We start from the raw sequence: 25795 nt of genomic DNA, 5'->3' as shown, positions 1-25795 counted from the left end.
ATGTGCACATCTACAGGTATTGACATCTGGCAGCTATTGCCTATGTGGCCTTTTTGCACTAACCCCCTAAATTTTGAAATCTTAATATAAATTCAATGCTGAATCTTGTAGTAGTGCAATGAAAATAAACACCAGCCGATATGTATGGATGATCATAATATATTGAGTTCTTATGAATTCCATAGTCCAAATGCAGGCCACTGCGGAGTTAAGAAAACATTGCCAGCTTGGCGCTGCTTCCCACAAATGTAGACAGACGTGCAGGATTTGAAAAGCTGTGGTGTGGTGAACACTTGAGAAAGTTTGACAATAGAGTGCTTTGATGATAAAACCAGTTCTGTGCATCTCATCATAGCAAGAGAGGATCAGGACTTGATGGAACATGCATACTTCCGCTATGTAATGATTACTATAGTATGTTAAAGGTCTCTTCAATTTAAAAGTGGTAATCAGACTTATTAAAGGTAGATTTTAAAATTGACAATGTAGCCCATGTTCCTTGCAAACTAGGCCTATATTTTGAAACTGAAGGGTACACTTTCTGATACATTGTACATTACTGAATAGTAAAAGTTGATACATCTTCAGGTATGATGTCCCAAATTATTGACACACTTGAGAAGTAAGCTCTAGTACTAGTAGCTCTGGCCACTACCCTATCCACAAGAACCATTTGGCACCTCGATGTCAGTGGTACGCTCCTCTGCTCGTTCGGACAGCGTTGGGCATTGCAATCCGGAGGGGCGGGGGGCATATGGAAGTGCTATCCAAGCATCTCCTAATCACATCCTAAATGGAGTTAATTCTGTTGCAGAAATTATTGTCACTTAGATGTAAAATACTCATGTAGATTTCGCCCCTTAAATGTAAACTGCACTTATTTATGCAGAGAACAGTCAGAACACTCATAAATTTCTCAATAAAATATTCTTCATTATAAATTAAACAGTTGTTTTTATATTTTTATCATTGCAGAACTGAGAATCAAGATTACAAGAAGCAGACCACCGACCCCTCACCATGAGGGAGAAGGCAGGGGAGCATGTACCGGCGGGCCGTGACATAGCCTCTGACCTCTTCGACCAGTTCGTTCAGGCCGGCACATTTCGCAACATCCTTCTCACATTCCATGAACTATGCGAACATTTGGAGCTGAAACCATCGACTGATCGTAACTTTTACCATCACCTGAAGACAAAGGTTACGTCATGGAAGGCCAAGGCTCTATGGACCAAGATAGACAAGCGGGCTATGCGAAAGGAATATAAGAAGGGCAAAGCATGTGCAAATACAAGGGTAAGAGCCAGAGTAGCTTGGTTGGGAAGGGGGCATGGCACATCATACATTTTTGGTGGGTATGCTCCTCAGAATTATGAGGAGATGGGTCTTGAGAGCTGATAAGAGTACAGTAAAAGGGGGTGAAGCTGTGAACAAGTAAATGGGGTCTTTTGGAGAACTTTGCGAACAGTTAAAATAGCGGGTCTTTCTTGGCTTTCTGGTTGAAAATCGCCTGAAAAAAAACCCAGAAATATGATGAATGAGCAATTTATGGGTCTTCTAGAGCTGAAATTATCTAAGTCAATGGTCTTTCAGAGCTCTGTTTTGGTAACATTCAGGGATCTTTGGGAGCCAATTAATCATGTTTATAGAGCGAAAGCATCTGAACATGGTCTACTCATATCAAAATTACATTGGCAATGAAAAGGGTCTATTTTCAGAGGTCTAAGGGCATATTTTAAAAAGCCAACAAAAAATCTTTCCCCATGACGATTTTTAAAGAAATTATCACAAATTTAATTCTCTGGAGTACAAGATATATCTTAAAATATCTAGGTTTCTTTGAGTGTGTCTCATTGAACAAAGAAGAAACGCGCATGCAATTATGGATATAAGAAGCTTGAAGGTTAAACATTTACTCATGGAGAAAAAGGAAATGCCGGCAGAAACATTTTTGGCGCGCACTATTCTCAAACAGACTTACAAAGGTTTCCCTTCAGTTGATAAATAGTCCAGCACACTGTTAATTCAATTTGAAACGAGGCCAGTGGAAACTATATCTATTTTAAACTGATTACTACAGTGCATCGTATGTTTAATTTGTTTATTTTCTGTAGTGTCATTATATTCGGATGTTACTCTGTCGTGATACTGATACACCGCATTATATAAATGCCGGTGTTACGCTCCCGTATAAAAATCGGAATAATCAAATTTTCGGTAAGATCGTTGTGATCGGGAACGTATTATTACCATGTCAGTCAAAATTGAGAGCAAATCTTGCGAGGGCTTATTCATATTAATCCGGTTTAGCTGCGCAGCAATATCTGGATTTCAATTTTCAAGTTGTACGGATTTGGTGATAAACACCCTGAAGTCACGTCGCGGCTCAGGTGGAAATGCGATAGAACTTCCTCGGCAAATTATGAATATTTAAAATATCAAGTAGCAAGAGGTGTAGAACATTGCCAACAACTAAGATGGATAGTGAATCTTGTCTTAGCTGGTAATTTGTGATGTAAACAATGAATCTTATAAATCATAAAAGTTTTTCACAATTGATCAGTAAAAAATAAAAAATAGAGTGGGGGTGTTTCTAGATTTTTGTCAGCTGGTTTGCAATCGCCAGAACAGCTGTTCTAAGGAGGGCAATTTATGCAAAGCTGAAGAGATGAAACTGCTATAGGCATGTTCTGTTTAATATCGGAATGGGCTGTTCCGCTTAAAACCCATACACCCCCTATGGAAGACATGACCTTTTTCACCCACACAAGGGGTGTAGATTTCAAATGGAATCACCCATTCCCTGTAAATTCATACTCTCTGTGTGTACGATTAAGGTCATGTCTTCCATAGGGGGTGTATGGATTTGAACTACAACAGCCAAATGAGCAGTGAGATAAAAATTATGAGAAGATATATGGAAAGATTTCTTGCGACAGACGTAAAATATGGGTTTGATAATTAAAAGAGGAGCCAGCTTCAGGTACTCCAATCAATTTAATATGTAAAGGGGACAGATATTTCAATTAATAATGACTTGGCAAATGGATGTATATTTATTTAAAAAATTTATAATATGGGAAGTTGATGTATTATACATGTGTATTACCATCATCAATCATTTTCTTGTGTTATACATTCAATAACAAGTTTGATGCTTCAAATAATTGAAGCTTCAGTTTCAGATTTTTTGTTTCATTATTTATGTCTATACCAGCAAACAATTTGCGGATTTAAAAAAGTTACTGTACATGTATGTAAATGGATTTATTTTTCATTTGCATATTATTTTGACAGTTATAAATATTTATGTAAATTGTATACTTGTATATATTTGCATTCGAAATTAGTTTGAACATCTTTTGATCTATTTAGCTCTGCGTTTTTGTTTGTGGTAATTCTGTCTAGAGCCGTAATCACATTAAGAAACTTAGCTACATACAATCATAGTACATGATAATGTTAGATATTTCCCTTTCGATCACCAATCAATGTTTAGTACAAGTTCCTTTTAGGTGAACTGAAAATTTTACAATGCATTATAATCATTGATCAAGAGGAAAAGAGGTTTTTTGTTTTTTTGAGCCATTCCTCAACAACATTGTTTCAACAGTTCTTTACCACTGATTGAAATGGGTAAAATGGGTTCTTTATCTGGAAAGATTGCTTGAATTCAGTGACATCAGCTTCAGATGTTCCAAATGATTAGTGGTGACTGAATTCTTGACAAAAACAAATATGATGTGCAATATGCACCCCTACACACATTATTAATGTGCTAAAATATGTTTTCTCTCCCTCTTTCTCCACGCTTCCTTTTTACAGGTACTAGTCGTTGGATCAGGTCCATGTGGTCTACGAGTGGCCATAGAGTGCGCTTTCCTGGGAGCCAAGACCGTCATCGTAGAAAAGCGTGACAGCTTCTCCCGAAACAATGTCCTTCATCTGTGGCCATTCCTTATCAATGATCTACGCAACCTTGGGGCCAAGAAGTTTTTTGGCAAATTTTGTGCTGGAGCCATTGATCATATAAGTAAGTTTTAGCTACAGGCATTAATGACAGCAGCAATGCTTATTATTTGCCAGCTTGGAAGATCTGGAAGCATAATGTCACCCTGCTATGATAATTGCCTTAAGTCATTTTTTATAATTTTGAGAACAAAGTACAAAATATGGTTCAATCATGCATTTAAACATATTTATTCACCAATCTTTGCACCAGAACAATGATAATGAGACAAATTAAAAGGAATAATCAGAAATAATTAGGGCGATTACGTAATTGATGCTTGAACCATATTTTGTACTTTGTTCTCAAAATGACTTAAAATGACTTTAGCAATTATCGTAGCAGGGTGACGATAAGAAGACCTGATTTCAGGAGCATTTGAGTTCTGTTCTTCATGTCAATATAGATATTATAATTCTGGTAGAAAGTGTGAAGTTAACCCTTTTGCAAGCCTCAACTTTTAAGGTGGTCTTGTAGGTCATTGATTACCTTGTCCTTTCCAATTTTTACTGGAACTGGTGGGGGTGAGTTTGTTCAGATGGGAGCTTACCTCTGTGTGAGCGTAACAAGGAGGTAGTGCGAGGTCATCAGTTAACACTATGCTTGTCCACACGGGCCTTCATCATGGACGTTAACTCCAACATTTTCTGTGTTAGCTGCAGCGATTGCTTTGTGTAATTTTGTTAACATGATACTTGTTCAGACGGGCACTAACACTAAGCTCAGAAGCAGCTTAGTGTTAGCCTAGAACAAACTTAACTCTAAGCCTGTCTGAACAAGGCTAAAATTAGAAGCAGTTCTCATTTCTGGCCATAGAAATGAAAAAAAAAATCTGAAAGCACTATTTGAGCTGGTGCTATTCACTTTTTGATGACAGTACAAAGTTTCACTTTCTGGATCAGTAACAACATATGGAATAAATTCCTACAGGTTTTTTGTATGAGCAAGGTTCAGCTGTATAGCCCCATGACAACCTAACATTAGACTTTCACTTCTTCAGTGCAATTAAGCCAACACATCGTTGTGCATGTATTACTGGGTATCTGGGTTGAGTCTACCTTCGGGGTGCACATAGTCACAAATCATTTAAATGCACTCCTTATTGACACTTATGAAATTGAAGATATGATTATGTTCTCACCTTCTACCTTATTATGCACAATAAAAAGTGTATTGTTACATGAAAATAGCTCAGTGACATTTGGCTTGTAGAGGAGGGCTGTGCATAATAAAGTCCTGATAGATATATCACACTCTTGAGTACATTCTCCTTTTTAACATGGCATGATTGAATGTATGTGATATGACAATCTTACCAAAGTGCTCCTTTTTATAGGAGGATTCAGAATCATAACAGACTTCAAGAAGCTCCACTTCCACAATGCATAAGGATTTGGGACTAGGTTTTGTAGTTTGGAATAGGGAAAAGAGAAGGTTTAGCAAATGAATTAGGTTCAGGTTAGGGGAAAGATTATAAATTTGCTTGTGAACCCAATTGGCTGGTTGAAAGCAAGAAGATTGCAAGTGTTTTGTTATTATCATACACTTACTACCATCTTGCATTTATGCATCATAAACCTGCTTCCATAATCACCTCATTTCATGTGTGTAGATAATGTCAGTACAAAACTTTTTAAAGATCTAAACAGCACCATATTTTAATAGTGCATTTCTCTATCATTTACAATGCAATAAGTCCTATAAATAATATTTAGTGTGTATTCTCAGTACAAAAGACCATACAGACTTCTGCTGTGTCGTACAAGTGATAGTGAAATACACCCCTGGACAGATTAGGATAGTCAAGGATTAACATCCTACTCTTTTGGAAACTGACCTGATTACAAACAAGCTACATGTACAGGGAGGGTAATTTAAATCACCTAAGGACTAAATGTTACCAAATTATAATTTAGTTAATAATGTTCTTTCCCCAGCAAGTGTTGGAATTTAACAGAGACCCCTCATACTCTGCTTCAGAAGCCAACTCCCAATGTAAAACATTAAAATTTATTTTATTCTGACCATATGATAATTGCAGTCAGTCCTTACAACATGGTTTATATTTGTCTGTACATGTATATTACCAATTATATTTCCTTGATTGCCATATTCAATCCTGTGTCAAGATTCATATTACAACTATTGCTTTTGCTGAATAAAGGAGCTTCTTGTTTGTGTAATAGATACATTACATAAAACTGAAAAGATAGACTTGACTATTTTGAAACATATCAGTTTTGTTCTTTGACAGCTATGAAATCACTGACAAGTCACTAATAATATTTCAAAATGTAACCAATTTTGATCTGTAGCTTAATTCCAAATGTGAAAGCTATCGCAGTCATATACTGTATGGTAAATCCTGCGTTTCAAGTTCTGTTAAGGTGGCACCGAGCGGTTAGCCATTTCATTTGAACATTTTCAGGATCTTTATCAAATTTCACAGTTTGGAAAGTAAACAGTTGATCTTGTTTTGAAGACTTAAAATACTGCACTCAAATCAACATGTTGTGTGGTTCGAGAGATATGATCAAAATGTATATTTTTTTGCGTAACTCAAAAACTTCAAGACTGCAATGTACATAACTGCAGGTGGTGTATTTGAAAATCCGCCAAATTTACTAACAAATTCTCAAAGCAATATCTATCAAAATATTTAGTTAAAAAAAAGAAAACTGTCAGAGTGCAGGTGACCTTTAAAGAGTTTACAAAATCCCTCAACCTTGTCTCTCACTCATCATGATATAAGATATTCATGTCATAGGAAATACCAGTCTCCAAGCTAGACATTCATTATGCAAGATGTCTGTAAATACAGTTATTTGTATTTACAGATGCAAAATTCATCAATTTATAATTTGTATATGAGTGGGAAGACAAAGGTTACACAAAGTAACCTTGTGAGTAGTCAGGTTTTGTGTAATGCATATATCCATTCCACAGCAATGTTTATTTGTCTGAGCGCAAATGATAAAATGTTCAGTTGCAAACTTGGAAGTATTGCGAAGTTCCAAATTTAGAGCAAAAGTCACAAAAATCAGCTTGCATGTGAAAAACGTAATTGAAAAATAGAATTAGAAATGGAATTTTCCCTGGTAGCCATGTTTTATCAAAATGTCTAAATTTTTGAAATCCAGCTCACATCATCTCCCCCTTCTCGGAGACCCAAACAAAAATCTTAACCCAGGGTAGGACTGTTGCAGGGCTTGATGCTACACTGACTTTGTAGAGAAGCTGCTCTTCCATACAAACAATTGATCTGCAAACTAAAAGAAGGTCTATATAAGAAGTATTTGAGAATACTGAAATGTGATGTGGCTGATAAGTGATGGATTATGCAATACACTTTTGAATGTGGGGATTTCCTTCTCTTGTGCTCATGAACTTGAAACCAAACGATGATTTCATTTTGAAAGCTTAAATTTGGTTTTTGGTTCAGTCTTGTAATGTTATCTTCATAATTCATAGTCAAAACTGAAACTATAACTGTACTAAGATAACTAAACTATGTGATTACTATGTGTACATGTCTTACTGTGAAATACTGTTTACTCTTTTAGATTTAGGGATTGAATTACGATTTTTATAAAGCATAGACTTGCGAAGTATCATTAAAGTACCTTTGACCTGTTTCATGAAACTAATTTTGACCCTGTATCATTTGACCCAGTATCATCAAATACCTTTGACCCTGTTTCATCAAACTACCTTTAACTGTAACTCTGTATCATCAAACTACCTTTGACCTCATAACAAACAATAGAGGTAATGGCTGAAATCGATGAGTACTACTTAAACCCATATTAACTTTATTCCTTATTCTTCTCATTCTCTCATAGGTATACGTCAACTCCAGTGTATCCTTACCAAAGTAGCCTTAATATTAGGTGTTGAGATCCATGCCAATGTAGGGTATGAAGGCCTTGAGGAACCTCCTGAAGACCAACAAGACAGTAAGTATTCAGTGTCACTTTCTGTGTGTTGAGATCCATGCCAATGTAGGGTATGAAGGCCATGAGGAACCTCCTTAAGACCAACACGACAGTAAGTATTCAGTGTCACTATCTGTGTATTGAGATCCATGCCAATGTAGGGTGTGAAGGCCTTGAGGAACCTCCTGAAGACCAACAAGACAGTAAGTATTCAGTGTCACTATCTGTGTGTTGAGATCCATGCCAATGTAGGGTATGAAGGCCATGAGGAACCTCCTTAAGACCAACACGACAGTAAGTATTCAGTGTCACTATCTGTGTATTGAGATCCATGCCAATGTAGGGTATGAAGGCCTTGAGGAACCTCCTGAAGACCAATAAGACAGCAAGTATTCAGTATCACTCTCTGTGTTGAGATCCATGCCAATGTAGGGTATGAAGGCCTTGAGGAACCTCCTGAAGACCAACAAGACAGTAAGTATTCAGTATCACTATCTGTGTGTTGAGATCCATGCCAATGTAGGGTATGAAGGCCTTGAGGAACCTCCTGAAGACCAACAAGACAGTAAGTATTCAGTGTCACTATCTGCGTGTTGAGATCCATGCCAATGTAGGGTATGAAGGCCTTGAGGAACCTCCTGAAGACCAACAAGACAGTAAGTATTCAGTGTCACTATCTGTGTATTGAGATCCATGCCAATGTAGGGTATGAAGGCCATGAGGAACCTCCTGAAGACCAACAAGACAGTGAGTATTCAGTGTCACTATCTGTGTGTTGAGATCCATGCCAATGTAGGGTATGAAGGCCTTGAGGAACCTCCTGAAGACCAACAAGACAGTAAGTATTCAGTGTCACTATCTGTGTATTGAGATCCATGCCAATGTAGGGTATGAAGGCCATGAGGAACCTCCTGAAGACCAACAAGACAGTGAGTATTCAGTGTCACTATCTGTGTGTTTCTTCCTAAGAAAGGTTGTCGGTTAATGGGGTTTAGTTTAGAGTGTTATTCAGGTAACCCCATTTGAAATTCATACTCCCTGTACAGGAGATTAAAGTCATGTCTTCCATAGGGGGTGTATGGATTTCAAGTGGAATAACTCATATAACAGGGGATGGGATTGTATTGAGCTGTTTGATTCCGATTCAGGGAGCTGGCCTCTGAAAACTAGCTAGATCAATTACAGTTTTTGACAACAGATTCAGATAGCTTGATGGCCTTTATGTATGATTATGACGAACTTTCTGAAGGCCAAAAAGAGCAAAACTAGCCTTGTAATCTTTTCATCCACCTAACATGAAGGTGCAAAGACTTCAAGAAGAAAACAAAATCCAGCTCTTGTGTCACCTAATTACATTTCCCTGGACTATTGGATGTATTGTATTAGGATTTATAACAGTGCCAGTTGTTACGCCCCTGCAGTCAACATTTACCTAATCCTACCCAGGACAATATGCACAAGGTGTCACTGGAATTGGAATAGATTAATAACAACTTATAAAATACTGATAAAATAAGGTGGCCATATTTTCAAGTCATAAACAGAGGGTATTTTGATTACTCAGGAATCTATGGTATAGTGATATAACTCAAATACAACAGGACTATTCAAAATGATAACACAATTATAGATTATCATGATACCAGAAAGTGAGCTAAATGATGCAAGCCAACCTAGATTGTGCCAAGTTTCACAATAGTTGCTACAATATACAAATTGATATGTAATGGCCAAAACCTATTGTATAAGAAGAGCTCAACCCCATGCATGTCTTGTGGTACCATTAAATACATGGTAAGTTAATATATGGGTCAGCAGGTCATTGCTGAAATGATGTAATCCTGTAATCTGTATTTCAGCCAAAGAGATTACACCCAAAGAATACCAACTCTGATATGAATTGCCCCATATTAGTTTGGCAGGCGTGGAGACCAAAATGTGTACCACCGACATTTATCATTAAAAGCCTGATATTGAATCATAATTTGCATCTTTTAAGCTTCAGCATTACAAAGCACAAGCAAACACTTCAAATCAAAGTTTGCAGGGCACATTGCAAATTGGCGCATGCCCGGAGGTACATTATTTTACTCTTTATGAGCAATACGCAAACACGGTAGAGTTGGCTATCTTTGGGTCTAATGTCTTTGATTTCAGCAGGACCCACATCGATACAAACAGTAAGGTGAAATTAAAATGGTTCATTTGCATAGCAACGTATCAAATAAGTTTACTCCCATGGTAAAAGTTAGAAACAAATTTGTTGGCTCACTGGTATCAATTCACCTCCTCTCACTCTCAACAAAAATGTGAACCTGCTCAGCAATCACAGATTTCTTGGCATTTCGTCCCAGTTTTTGCAACTATTTGAGTTATCTAAAGCAGAGGAAGTGCACAAATCAAATGCCACTTGTTCACCAGGGAAAGTTTTGGTTTGATAATATTCATTGTTTTGAGTGTTGAAAAGACCTTGGTCAGTATAAATAGTAAAAGAGGAAACCAGAGCCATGTTAGTCCTCCACTGAAGTGTTTACTCTCTATTATATATGAGCAAAGTAAGCAAGTACTTGAGAAAATCCTACTTGAATTGAAAATGGGCTGGTAGTCTTTGATTTCAAATATAATTTTATTGACCTCTGGAGTTTCTAGAGAACCTGTCCTAAAAAATAATAAAAATGCAGACTACAGGCATTTATATAATATTGCCCCAAAAGGGGTGACCTTGGTCAAATTTATTTTATTTGTTGTATGCACCCTCTAATGAATTATATAACAATGGAAACCAGCAGGTTTTAACAAGTTGGTGTTGAAATTTTTCGGGTTTGAAGGGCTTTGACACCAACATCTTGATGCCTGGATACATAGCCGATTGTGTATGCATAGGGTAGTTATGTGAGGAGAGAAGGCTGTTATGAATATTTCATGTTTTGGTTTGGATCGATTGTCAATAAAAAACAGTTCAGCTAGTCATTGATTTTGTCTAATTGGTTTACAAGTGAAATGTGAGAAGAAAAAAGGAAAGAAATCATACAATTAATTGTCATTTGAAGATATATTTATTTAAATTATAATGTAAATTTAGTATTATTAATCTCTGTAACCACTCACTGTCTAACTTGTATAAAGCAAACATTCATAGCATGTATTGTAATTATGTACTCTGCCAAATACTACAAATACTGGTTAGATGCCTCAAGACATTTCAAATTACATGTTAGCAGTGCTCATAAAGATATTATTTGAGCACTTTGAATATTTTTTATAAAAGCCTGCTAGCCTGTATATTAGCTTAACCAAATTCAGCACTTAAAATTGTTACCTAGGATTGCTATGTATCTGGGCTGTATTTTTTGCAAGAATTATTGTTTGCACTTGGTCCAATTTTGTCCAATTTTGAATTATTTCGCTGATATGGATAATTTTGCAAATGATACCTTGATATTTTTGCCAAATTGCTATCCTGAGTAATGGGCCAATTAGTTTCCTGCCTTACACAGGATTGGTTAGGGATTATCATAGTTCAACTGTTATTTATTGATTAAATAAATCTCTTTTTAATAAGCAAGTCCAAAGATTTGAAAGTCCACTTAGTCCCACAATCAAATACCATGAAATTAAAAAAACATTTTTATGGGAATGTCATCTTTAAAGGCCTGTATAACTCAAAAACATGTCTGGTGACTTGTTGGGGGGTTTTGTTGGAGCTGGTCACATATAGGTTTAATGGCCAAATGAAGGCTGTGGTGAAAATCCCAGGTGAAAATAAGGATGCCGTCCTTGGTGGCATGATTTCCTGACTATTTAAGTACTTTCACAGGTTCTCATTAGTATAATAAGGACAATATTGCATTGAGATGATAGGATGCATTATGTTGCTGGTACTTCATTGATGAGTGAGGGCCAAAATAAATAAAATTTGTAATAATTCTGTTTTCTAATGTGCTGGGTTTGATAAAGTTCTCATTATCCTCACTTTTGATTGAAATATGATAAACTTCAGTTTTGTTTGCTTTTGTTAGATGTTACGTACATACATTCATAAAAGTGTGCAAGAGGCAATTAAAAATACTGATCAAGGTGACCGGTTCTTTCTTCTTTATGAGAAAGAAATGAATACTTAATGTAATTAAGCTCCTAATTAAAAGAGCTCAAGAAGAATTAGCCATAGCTTAACACCTCCACTTTGTTTATCAGCCGAAAGAGCAATGGACTGTTCCAGCTGAAATCCATATGCCCCCTATGGAAGACATGGCCTATGATTAATCTTCCACACAGGGGGGGTAGAATTCAAATGGAGTCACCCATTCGGGTATTTGAATTCACACGGTCTGTGTGGGAGATTAAGGTCATGTCTTCCATAGGGTGTATGGATTTCAAGTGGAATACCACAGTGGTATTAGCATGTTTTGTACCCTTATTGTCATAGAACAATGAAAATTCTTTAGTACTATCATAGATTAAATTTTTTTTTGTTTTCTTACAATCTCCAGGTATAGGTTGGCGAGCGCAGCTGAACCCAAAGGATCACCCTGTCTCCGAGTTTGAATTTGATGTCATCTGTGGAGCTGACGGAAGTAGAAATGCTCTCACAGGTAATATATAGGTTATATATTTTGCATGATGGGCACCCACCTTTCAACCATTTTCTTCTTAAACTTATAGTTATGGTTGGCCAAAAGAATTGGTGGCCAAAAGAATTGGTATCCAAATCCAAAAGCTGACATACATACACCCTCACTAGGATCCACAACATGCTCATCTATCAGGGCACATTTCTTTAACCCCAATACATTTGTACATTCATTGAATGACCTTTGAAAATTTGGGTCCACAGTGCCTTGCCTTACACACTCACCCCTACATACATACATACATACATTTAGATTTCGATAGAATTTTTCACCTAGTTTATGGTCAGTATCAGAATCAGTTCCTCCATGCTTGACTGCCTCGCCATGTTTGCACTTTGAGTGTGAATAACCAGAAAAACATGTGGACATATAGGGCCAGTCAGGGGTTATCACCCTACTCTTTTGGAAACTGACTGCAAGATACATGTACAGGCATGACTCTTCTGTAAACAAGATCAACCGCTTAGAAAACGAGAATGAGTCCAGATGAAATCCATACACCGCTATGAATCCAAGACATGACTTAATATTCCACAAAGGGACTGTGAATTTCAAATGGAGTTACCTGAATGAGTGACTCTATTTTCAATTTACACACCCTGTGTGTTGAAGATTAAGGTCATGTCTTACATTGGGTATATGGATTTCAACTGGAATAGCCAATTCAATAACTATGAGAAAGGTTTTTAACACAAGTCAACACATACATAAATGACAGCCAGTGAAAAAATTTCACTGACTATCCAGGATTTGAACCTGGGACCTTCGGATCACGGACCGATGCTCTACCAACTGAGCTAATAAGTCAGATGGAGAAGAGCAGTGATGTTATTATCTATAGGCCTTCAGTTCAATACCCGCCCTCTATCATCTTCTCATCCAAGAAGCTTTTAAGAAAGAGGTTTGGAAATCCTTCCGAATTCATATTCGAGACGGAGTCCGTCAATTCAATAACTCTTCCTTCCTATTCCATTTACACAGTTACAATCTTAGTCAAAATAAGTTGAGAGTTTGAACTTCTTCATTGTTTTGGGGATCTGTTTTATTTGGAATCACACTAAAATATGTTGATTTGCTGTTGGAAGCTTCATACTGTCAGCTTCATGTACATGATATATGCTATCTGTACAGTGTACACATGACCGGTGGCTTAATATACCCTTCAAAAGACCAAGCATCCTCATGGTTCATTTGTCCAATTCTATTATAAAAGGCGGCATGGCACCTGAATTTTCGTGAAAATCACTCTGCCGCACCCTGATTTTCAAAGAATTGTGTGTTGTAAACCGCAAGGCTTTTATGCATTGCCCTGCATTGCTATCGGTCAAATTTTAGACTGATATATTATGTAACTTGAAGCTGAGATTTAATCCTTTTAAGTCCTGTATCATTGTAGAGTTCATGTCATATCATCTTCTTACCAAGTTCCTATCCCCGTGATTGCGGTAAGACAACAGACTATCATGCGTTGGTGATTGTCATCTGTCAGGAAACTACTAAACCTGTATGCCTGTGTCACACTCACAAGTTTAATATGTCCTTTACATGTCCTGCTACAATCAAGCCACCTGTAGATATATGTTGTAACAACAGCAAAAGGTCTGCAAACAGACCCAATAGCAAGGGTTTATTTTAAGTGGGCTGTTGGAGCTAAAAGGGGACCTTTTTTTAGGGGGGATTGTTCAAAAAGAGCTGATTTCAATATTTACAGAAAATAAAACACATTTTGTGAATTTTTCCCTCAATAAGGGCTGCTTTGAATGTTTTTACAGAAAAAAACAGACCTTTTTTCTGATCTTCTGGAAGAGGTTCATTTGGATAGTAATGTTCAATTTATAGCTTAAGTTTTATCAAACATATCCATGTACAAAGTACTCACATTTTATGGAGACTCAATGTTTTGAATCCTACTTGTTTGGATTCCTAGTCATGAGTGATGACTTGATCCAGCAACACTGTTTTTTTCTAATCGGCATTTTTTTAAAGACCTAAAATTTTTAGCATATAAAAAATATATAAAGCCAAAGATTTTTGGTGGTATAAATCTCAAATCTTTGCAGAAAAGTAGGGGGATGAGGCTGTGGATCATGAAATGCCCCTTTAATTATTAAAATTGTACAGATAATAGTGCTGCGTGAAATATGAAATAGATAGTTGGCTAATCAACACAAGGCTTGCATCAGGTATAGAAATAGATTTTTTATTGCTTTAGAGCTTAGATAATAACCTCAAGCATGTTATTTACTGGTACTATTTTGATAATATCAGTTATGGTTAATATTATAATATTTATAGCCATTATTATTAGCATGGGTGTACAGCGCAGCATGAACTTTTAAATAAAATTTTCTAACTTGCAGGATGCTAAATATTAATATAGACATGATGGAGGTTTGATGAGATATTATCGTGCAGTATAAAACTTGTGATGATGTTTCAACAGTGAATTCAACTATGCGTAGGTGTGCAAGAATCATTAAAGATAAACTATTGTTGGGGTATTTAAAGCTATTCTACCCTAAAAGTAGAAATTTTTGTGGAATATTACTTTTCATACTTTTCACACTCGACACAACTACCTCCAAAATAAAAATGCACGAAAACTCAAAATCGCAAACTGCCCGAGCTTCATAGAGTCATTTAAATCATAATGTCTTGGGCTTGCATCATTTATGTCTGATCCTCGCATATATTAAAAGTCTTGCATTGTCTTACCAGGATGAAGCATAAAGGATGCCTCCTTTGTTCATTATTTAAGTTTCAGAAAAAGCTAAATAGTTCAAAATCAATAAAGTGCAAATAATTATACAAAAAAAATATATCCCCTTTTCAGTAAACCTTTGTGAGGGTAAAGCTATTTTGTTCATATGACATAGGAGAGGAAATAGAATGTTACATAACCTTATTATGTGACATGATCAAGGGGAATGAGTCACATGTCGACCCTGGTCGAAAATGAGTTTTACATATGTTTATCAAGAGGACATTTAGAGCTTTCTGAAACTGAAAACCCCATGTTGATATGACTTTTCTTTGCAAAGTTACATCAATTTATCCATCGCTGAAAACAATATAAAACAAAAAAAAATTTAACACTTTCTTTGCCAATATCTCATAATCAATATTAGCGACATCCAACTCATTTCCCTTGATCGTGTCACATATCATGGCTCAAAAATTACCCCCTTTTCAGTAAACCTTTGTGGGGTAAAGCTATTTTGTACAAATGTCATAGGAGAGGAAACAGAATGTTACATAACATTATCAGCCATGATATTATTGGAGGAAGTAACGGCTCAAAATGGAATATGACAGGTTGGTTCACCCTGGAAGTCTGAAATAGTTACAGAAATAGCTTGGCTCTTGGTGATACGTGTGACTAGTGATTCCCGTTACAATTAGGGCTCGTCTTTGAAGTCGGTACTACCTCGTAGGAGGATTATTACAATATAAGAAATATGGGATTAGTGTTTGGTAATATGTAGGGTGTAATATTTATCCACCCAGCCACTTGCTTATTAAACCAGATGTGATAATTGCTCCATTTTCCAGAAAAATACAGCACTAAATTTATGGGATAAAAAAATATTATCCTGTTTTGCTGTAGTTAGTTCTAACTGGCAATTAAAGTCAAATTTGAATATTTGGCCAATTTTTGGAAATAAGGTCCAAAACATTCATTTTATCATGTTTTTTTATGCTGTGGCAATCAAGCCCAAAGGCAAAGGCAAATTTCAGTTTATGCATAATAATTTTTGGAAAAGACATGTTTCACTTTTATAACCAATTATTTAACTATTACATGCTTAGACATATTCCAAGTCTTCGATTTTTGTGACTTGATTGTCAAAAAACATGCCAAAAATGCATGTTTTGGCTCTTTTTTCAAGAAATTAGTAAAATACTGAACCTTTTCTTTTATCTCCAGGTAGTACTAATAGGATTGAGCTATTTTTCATTTTGCAGAACTTGATAATATTTTTTTAATCCCAAAAAATGAGTGCTGCATTTTTCTGGAATGGGGAGTAATACATGTATGTTGCATGCAAAGGAATGTTGGAAAGAATTATGTACAAAAAAAAAAGTTGTGTGAAAGGATTTGAAAATAATGAATAAAGCAAATACTTAATGATATAGCCATGCAGAGAATTGATAAAAGCAAAAACACATGAACAGGTAGAGTACAACATAAAGTTATGCAAATAACACAACTGAACAAGACACAATACAAAACCATCTCTTATCTCAACCAATTGTAACATTCTGTAATCTCAACTAAATATGAAGTATTATTTCAGTGTAGATAGTCATAAGAAGCCATATGAAAAAAAATCTTCATTTTGATATCTGCTTTGATGAGTTGCCAAAGGGCACATAGACTATAATAAATGTCACCATTACAGACACTTACTATCTATCTTTTTCAACCAATTATATGGTTTATTATCATTGAGTTACCGCCACTGCTCTTTTAAAAATTAAAGGTTGCTCATTGCAATATCATTAATTTGTTTTTTCTTACCGCTTTTAGTCTTTTAATTATTAAACAACATGAAATATGGGTTTGAATGGATGCCAAAATTAATATTTATCTTATGTCTGAAACTTCAGTGATGAGTAATGGGGAGGGAGAGGGATGAAGAGAGCTTATCAGAGAGACAGGAACTGGCAAAAGGAAGGGAGATCGTAATAAGAAAAATTTATACCAGGGGCCCTCCTAGTGGAAAGTTGGGTTAACATGGAATGTGCAGCAGATTCTGGGTACAGTTTCAGGCTTTTCCAGTTGCAACAAAATGGCGAAAGTGCTAGTTTTTCATTGTTTTGTAGCTAAATTTTCCAGAATTAGGCAAATTTACTGTAATGTAGAACCAAAATCATTTAAAGATCCAGAAAATTAGTATACTTTTGGGTCATTTATTATCTCAGTTTGTATATTTCCAGGGTACAGCTTTCAGAGTCTCAGCTGCACATCCCAAAAATGCACCCCCAGTGGCAATGGGCCAGAGGGGGGGGGGGCATGGGGTAAATACCCCCAGTCAGAACTCTTCCCTTTCCCTGTTTCCCCCCAGTAAAAACCCAAAATTTGTTGATTTTTCCCCTCTGAAATTCACATAACCCCATGCCCCCTGAAAAATCCTGGCACCGTCTCTCTGCCCACCCCACCCCCCCCCACTCCCCAATATGATTTGAAAATATCTTTTGTAATGTCGTCCCAGAAATGTTGTACCACCTACATTTGTAAATTGCAATGGCAGAGAGAAAAAGAATAAATTTGAAATCCACTCAAAACATGTGATGAAGCCCTGAAGCAAAAAGCCTTTTGAGTGTTGTTATGCTGAAATGAAGACGATTCAATCTTCCTGTCAATTTACTGTCCACAATTTCTTGTTAAAAGATACAGAAATTGCATGACGTTATCACTTAATTGTGAGACTCTAATAGTGAAATGGGCTGTTCCATTGAAAATCCACACTCCCCCGTGGAAGATTTTGGAAATATCATACACCCTCTGAGAAAGATTCAACCTGAGGGAAGGTGAGTAATTATACTTGGTTAACTTGCCAATTCCATTTGAAATTCATACTCCCCCTGTGAAAGATATTCCAAAATCTTCCACAGGGGTAGTGTGGATTTTAAATGGAATAGCCCAATATACCCCTGAGATAAACTTCAGATATGATATGTCGGCCACTTGATCAGGGTAAATTTTCATTTTTGTTCCAAGTTTGCAAACATGACTTTGTAGTATGAAATCGAACACCGTAGGATTGAAATGAACAAGCCCCGAAGGAAAACTGTCTGAGTGTTGTCAAATTATGATTATCAACTAGATCCTATTTTCCTGTCATCCAAGAAGTATTGTGTAATTCAATGCCGGTCTAAGTCAATGCAATAAGACATTGTGTCACTTCAGGTGCATTGAATTGTATTCCACTGAAAAAGTTAAACGGTGGCTGAATTTCTTTTAGGCTTGAATTTTTAAAGTGTCTGATTTGCCATTTTCTTAAACCAATTTTGCTTTTGAATGGTAATTTTAAAGATGACAGCATGCTAATGTGTATTGCAATAAAAATTTGGCAAGGCCAAAAGCATATTAAGACTAGTCATCATATTATGACCCTTCCGCAAGACTAAGCTTTGCAAACCTGAGTCTTGTACATAATCATGACAGAGAAACTGCTGAGAATCAAAGGGGGGGGGGACCAGCCATGTGCTACGTGTAGAACAAGACTTCATTGTCTGCTTGTATAATGTATCTAGTTGGATAAATCTGAAGTCTTGAGTTCCTTTCAGAGCCATAGAGGCAAATTTCCATCCCCTGTCCCCTCTCTCCACTGTTCATCAAAACCCCAAACCCAGGACCTTTGTTTGCCTAGCCCGATGCTCTAAGATTGGGCAAATGAATTTGATAAAAAACCATACAAAAATGGTGGTGATATCAATAATGTTCCTTGAATATCTTCACATTACATCCAAGAAGCATAGAACAAGGAGGCCTCATTGAATAGAAGCCTTAAAAAGCTTAGCAAAATCTAAATCTAAAGGCTCTTATGAGGGAAAAAAACCAGCATTGATAGCCTCTTTCTCTGAAACATTCTTACCAGACAGTAAATCTGTCATCACATGTAAACATTTTTTGCATGAAGTGGGTTAAGTGCAGTAGGTCTTATTTTTTGTTTTCTCCAACCATATTGTAACATTATCTAACCTCAACATGATTCATACGACAATTTGCGTCCAATCCCCTCATAGTTTATTTATTGTGATGTAAAGTTGTGTTTGAGTTATCTGCGACCATGACGAATTGGTCACATAATACGATGTAACTCTAGCTGGTCGTCACAAGATCTGAGCTAGGGACCAACACAATGCTTTATTTGTGATTGTTTGGTAAATGATGAGCACTGAACTCAACAGCTCTTTGATAGTTCCTTGTGAAAAGGGCTATTCCAGTTGAAATCCATATACCCCCTATCGAAGACATGTCTTTAATCTCTCACACAGGGGGTATAGATTTCAAATGGAGTCACCCATTCAGGTAACCCCATGTGAATTTAGATCATGTCTTCCGTAAAAAAAAATGAAAATTGCACTTTATTTTCAAAAAAATAAATGGCTGCATCCATGGGTTTTACAAATAATCAAAAGTGGCATCATGTTGCAGAAAAAAACCTGTTTCTCCTTTATTATTTTGACACATCTGAAGAGGTGCAAGATAAGTTAACATGGATGGAAGGCCATATTTAAATATTGTAGAATCTCTTCCTTAAATCCCTGTTTCTTTTTAGTGATGCTGTGTGTTTTGAAATTGGAATCAGATCCAAAAATCTCATGTGAACTGATTTGCCCTCTAGCATCTCCAGTCATCACAAATGTGTTGTTTTTGATGTTATTAATTCCCCACCATGAATGCAATTCTGTTCAGCCAGTGTTTTACAATATCTGTAGACATATTATCATTCAATGAATTGGATGCATCTTATTTTATCGCCAACAGGCTTCAAACGTAAAGAGTTCCGTGGCAAATTGGCCATCGCCATCACAGCCAACTTCATCAACAGACATAGTCAAGCAGAGGCTAGAGTGGAGGAGATCAGTGGTGTGGCTTTCATCTTCAATCAGAAGTTCTTCCAGGACCTGAAGAGGGAAACTGGTATCGATCTGGAGAACATTGTCTACTACAAGGATGATACACATTATTTTGTGATGACTGCGAAGAAACAGAGTCTGTTAGCCAAAGGAGTGATTCGTCAGGTAAGTCATGCTACTAGCAATGAGGATAAGCATCTAAAATGTATGTGGAATACAATCAGATTTTTCATCCAACAATTGCATATCAAAATGGACTCGAAACAAAAGTTATTATTCAGTCTTGCTGCAGGTAGTTTTTAGGTAGAATTTGTGCAGTGTAATAGAATTAGATCTGTACCCAATGAGTTCATATCCAAGTGAACAACGAGGTCCTCTGTATGCACGAAACAGGTTGGACCAGGTCTAACTTTAGACCTGGTCTTACTGTGAAGTTAAGTCCTATGGAGAAGGGACTATGTGGTATTTACTTGTCTTATTCTGTATTATGATAGATCCTGTTTTAGAGCACTATTATACATGTAGCTTAATATTAGATGGCTGCAGTTCAATTTTGGACTTTGTTGGGATTAAAGGAGGAAAAGAAAAGATTAAAGGGATCCCTCCCTAAGTTAGACTCTAACTTGTTTTGTGCATACAGACAATGGTCAGATACAAATATAAGTAGAGTCTTAATAGTTGTTCTTCAGGTAGGTCTTTCTGTGGGACATATTGTGCTAATAATTCCATAGTCATATGGACTCAAAGGCCTGTATTCAAGTAGAAGCTGAGTCTGGTAGCCAAGGAGGTTGTATTCTCCAATTATATCTTGTTTTTGGGTCATATCGATGACTATCTGCAATGTTATAAGTTGAGAGAGATATAGTCACTTACTCCATATCCATTTATACTTATGGACCTGTAAGATACATATCTGAGTAGAAGCAGGCTTTGTTAGTTGAGTGAAAGTAATTCTTAAAGTAGTTTTTACTGTGGCGATATCTGACAATCTGCATCCAATAATCCCATATGGACTATTATAGTTAGTAGTAGGTGATAAATGGTCTCTAGGATTCAGATCCAAATAGAAGCAGAGTCTATTTAGCTAAGTAACTAAGTAATCTACAAGTATGTCTTGATATTGGTTGTATTAACAGTATTGTACAATGCAACACACAATATCCAAATGGATAGCGACATCTGAGATCTTAATCCAAGTAAAACCAGACTGCTTGGGATTTTCTTTTGGGAATTTAATATGTGCAGGTAAACCAGTACAAGTAGCAAAGCCTTGCCTAATAGAGGCTTGTCATGGCCCACACATTTCCTGGCAAGTGCTAATGCTAAATGGTCTTAGGGCAAAAATGATCTGAACAAAAAGGAAATAGGCTCACATGGGATGGGAGTTAATTTATCACTTCATTACTTTAAACAAGTTATTCATATATGGACCTCTTGGGAGAACAGTAATTATGTATTGAAAGGGCTTTCGAAAATAAAGATAGAATCAATCAATCAATCAGTACTATTCATAATAATGTATTAAAAGAGCTTTCTAAAATAAAGATATAACCAATCAATCAATCTATCGGTCTATCAATCAGTCACTACTTGATATACTGAAAGAGCTTTCCAAAATAAAGATAGAATCAATCAATCAATCAATCAATCAATCAGTACTATTCATAATAATGTATTAAAAGAGCTTTCTAAAATAAAGATATAACCAATCAATCAATCTATCGGTCTATCAATCAGTCACTACTTGATATACTGAAAGAGCTTTCCAAAATAAAGATAGAATCAATCAATCAATCAATCAATCAATCAGTACTATTCATAATAATGTATTAAAAGAGCTTTCTAAAATAAAGATATAACCAATCAATCAATCTATCGGTCTATCAATCAGTCACTACTTGATATACTGAAAGAGCTTTCCAAAATAAAGATAGAATCAATCAATCAATCAATCAATCAATCAATCAATCAATCAGTACTATTCATAATAATGTATTAAAGAGCTTTCTAAAATAAAGATATAACCAATCAATCAATCTATCGGTCTATCAATCAGTCACTACTTGATATACTGAAAGAGCTTTCCAAAATAAAGATATAATCTATCAATCAATCAATTACCTTTAAAAATATAGACACAATCAATCAATCGACCGGTCAGTACTTATGTATCGAAAGGTCTTTGCAAAATAAAGATATAGTTAATCAATGAGCTTTCAAAATAATGATACAATCACTCAATCAATCAATCAATCAATCAATCACTACTTTTGTATTGAAAGAGCTTTGCAAAATAAAGATAGAATCACTCAATCATTCAATCAGGACTTTTGTATTGAAAGGCTTCTCAAATTAAACATATAATCAATCAATCAATATATCATCAATCAACCAACCAACCAATAAATCAATCAAGAAATAGATAATAAATAAATAAACAACTTGCAAACTTGGAGTGAAATGAGTGCAATGCTCTATCAGTTACACCATCGGATAGCCATCTTTCCATTACCCCAGTTGTCTACATTTTAGACGGAATGCAATCTATTTCCTAATGTAATGGCAAGGCTATGAATGATTTAAATGTTACAACAACATACTCTGTCACATATTACTTTTTCAAGTAGATCCCTTGTCATGTACCTATGAGAAGTATGTACTATTACAAGAGTTATTACTAGAGCATGAATAAATGAGCAAGGAGGAAGTTAAGTACGATCATATCTGTCTTCTGCTGAAAAATTAATTTGTGAATGTATCTGTATCTTAAGTAGTTGAAAACTGCGTCGGCTAGCTATATATATATCCAGCGGGACGAGTTTGTGATACAAGAAATAATTACTAGTCAATTTCTGTGGATTACGAAGTTTAGAAATATAAAAGTATGTCTATCTAAGAATCTTTTGAATCCAATTTTTGAAAGGGTTGTTAGCATGTTGTACTGAACCTCTACATTGGCAGGGAAATGGAATTGGCAGTTTACCCAGATTTTGAAGTACATCAATTCTTTTTCTAGTTTGTATGATTTGTGGAACAAGCTGCCAGAAAGCCTGTTAGGTTTTCTGGGCTAATACACCAGTATGCATGTTTTCCCAGTAGAAATGTTTGTAACAAAATGGGTTAAAAGGAATTACAAAATACAATTATTGTAATAGCTTCAATAGGTAAAACAGATTTTTTTTTTAGAGAACCTGTTCTTGAGATAAAACTATATTTTGGAGGTGGTTGAATCAGATTGTGGTCCAGTTGGGCTATTCCATGTAAAATCCACACTCCCCCTGTGGAACATTTTGGAAATATCTTCCACAAGGGGAGTATGAATTTCAAATGGAATTAGCACATTAACCAACTCTATTTGAAACTCACCCATCCTCTGTGGAAGATTCAGGTTGAATCCTTCTCAGGGTGTATGAAATTCAAATAGAACTGCTTAATGTGTTTATTCTATTTGAAAGTCATACTCCCCCTGTGGAAGATATTTTAAAAATCTTCCACAGGGGGAGTGTGGATTTTACATGGAACAGCCCATTTCTCCCTTTCTACTTCGCATTGAGGCTCATCTCCCAAAACATTCCAAGTTTTGAGTTACATAGTGATTTGGATATATAAGCAAACATGTGTATCCTAATGGCCCGTATAACAGTACAAGACTTATTGGGGGGGGTGGTAACCAGTAACCACCACTTGTTATTCATACTTCCTAAACAAAACCTATTCCAGGCTTACAAATTCACTGAGGTTATGAACTTATGAGAAATTATGAGCTTTCACTTTATAGCAAAAAAAAAGTGAATTCTGATGAGATAAAGTGTATTATGAGACTGTCAATTTGGTCAAGCTCCTTTCTTTAATATTTGAAATATGTGTAATGTAACTCATCTGGTTGCTGAAGTGTGATATAATCATAGAAATCCTGAAGATTTCAGTTGAAAGGCAGTAGATTATATAAGTCTACATTGTAGTCACAGTCGTTGTACTGATGAACCCTGCGCCATTTGTAGGCAGCAAACATGGTTCCGACATATTCTAATAACGGCGGAATAAATGTAAAGCGCTTTGAGGCTGTTTACGGCATAAAGCGCTATATAAATATCTACATTTATTTATTGTGTTTTCTATTTATTTTTTTTGCTCTCCATTTACTTTTAACATCAATAAATAAAGACTATTGTATCTTTCTCTTGCCACCAGGATCACAATGATGTTGAATTTTTACTATCCCACAAGAACGTTGATCAAGAGAGGCTGCAAGCGTATGCGCGCCAAGCTGCCAACTTCTCCACCAACAACCAGCTGCCACATCTGGACTTTGCAATCAATCATTACGGCCTACCAGACGTTGCCATGTTTGATTTTACGTCTCTATTCCAGGCGGAATATGCTGCGAGAATTATAGATAGGAATGGACATAGGCTGCTGATGTCCCTTATGGGCGACAGTCTTCTGGAGGTGAGAAACTTACCAGGGGCAATATCCTTGCTGTAGCTATCAGAAATTTATGCTTGTGCAAAGATTTATTTCCCCAAGGAAGTCTTTTGCTCCATATGTACTCTTGTTAAATGCAGGCTGTCTTAAAGACATTCTAATTCAGTTGATGTGTCTTGTCAAGAATACACACAATTTGATTGGTTTTCAGCTATACATTATGACACAATAGTGGCTAGTCGTATAAGACAATGCAGGCGCTGACACGCAATGGCGCAGCAGCATGCTTGTAGATCCTCAATGATTGTGCAATAATGCGTTCGCTTAATACATGTGCATGAACTAAGAGTGTTGGTTCGGCGGCTTAGATGTTGGTGATGGTTTCGTTAATTTAAAAAAATGGGGATGTCCTCACAATAGTAACTTTATTTTTTCTGGAATAAAAAAACCAGTTTTACTTTAAAAAGTATACTTAAACTGAATAAGAATGAGAATAAAAAATAGGCAATCAGCATCTGACAATATTGGATAGGCAAAAGACAAATTCCTATCTTTTATTTTCTAAATTTATCCCGCAGTTTAGATGGGGGAAAATAAGATCTTGGTCTTGTTATAACAACACTTCTTTCTGTGCACATCAAATAAAGATGTCAAAGCATACCAAGCCAGGAAGTGGCTCAGAATTGCCATGGGTTTGAGCCTCCATCCCTTCTAAGCTGTACTTGAAAGACAAAATCCTTGGTGTGCTTTTTTAGAGAAAAGTGGATATGACATTGACCCATTAATGTCCAATCCATTCAATATCGAGTTAATTGTAGTTGTACAGCATGACCTATTTTTCAAGATTTCTTCATTTGGAACTAAAAGTAAAACTTATGTTAAACAATGTTCTCAGATGGAATAAAGAGACTTGTCACTCATGAAATCTAGGTTATATTAAGTGCACTATGTTAAGCTTCGTAGTCTGTCTCTGTGGAAATGAATCATGACAATTGGGAAGAAATAGTACTTATCCAGATGAAATGTAAAGGTTATGTGCATTGTTGGAGGATTGTTTATTGCAATGCAATCAAATAAAATATGTCAGTTGTTGACAATGTTTAAATTTTACTTTTCAACTTAACTAGTTTACACATTTGTTACACTGCATTTACTGAAACTTACATCAAAACTGAATAAATATTTAATACTGTGATCATATGAAC

The 25795-nt window shown here is 36.0% G+C and overlaps 1 protein-coding gene across 15 annotated transcripts in view; it reads left to right on the top strand.

Annotated features, from left to right (window-relative positions):
- The window catches only part of LOC140166315 (uncharacterized), a 122931-nt gene that overhangs the window by 43686 nt on the left and 53450 nt on the right, over positions 1-25795 (top strand). For all 15 annotated transcript variants that reach the window (XM_072189747.1, XM_072189741.1, XM_072189745.1 and 12 more), the window contains exons 2-7: positions 976-1296; positions 3826-4033; positions 7852-7965; positions 12435-12536; positions 20074-20330; positions 24357-24614. In XM_072189747.1, the coding sequence (XP_072045848.1) occupies positions 1021-1296; positions 3826-4033; positions 7852-7965; positions 12435-12536; positions 20074-20330; positions 24357-24614 (1215 nt within the window). In that variant the 5' untranslated portion in view covers positions 976-1020. The remainder of the gene's footprint in view (positions 1-975; positions 1297-3825; positions 4034-7851; positions 7966-12434; positions 12537-20073; positions 20331-24356; positions 24615-25795) is intronic.

The sequence above is a fragment of the Amphiura filiformis genome, chromosome 12, assembly GCF_039555335.1.
Source record: "Amphiura filiformis chromosome 12, Afil_fr2py, whole genome shotgun sequence".
NCBI classification, from domain to species: Eukaryota; Metazoa; Echinodermata; class Ophiuroidea; order Amphilepidida; family Amphiuridae; genus Amphiura; species Amphiura filiformis.
The sequence above is the reverse complement of the archived record's forward strand: the minus strand, read 5'-3'. Positions and strand labels throughout refer to the sequence as shown.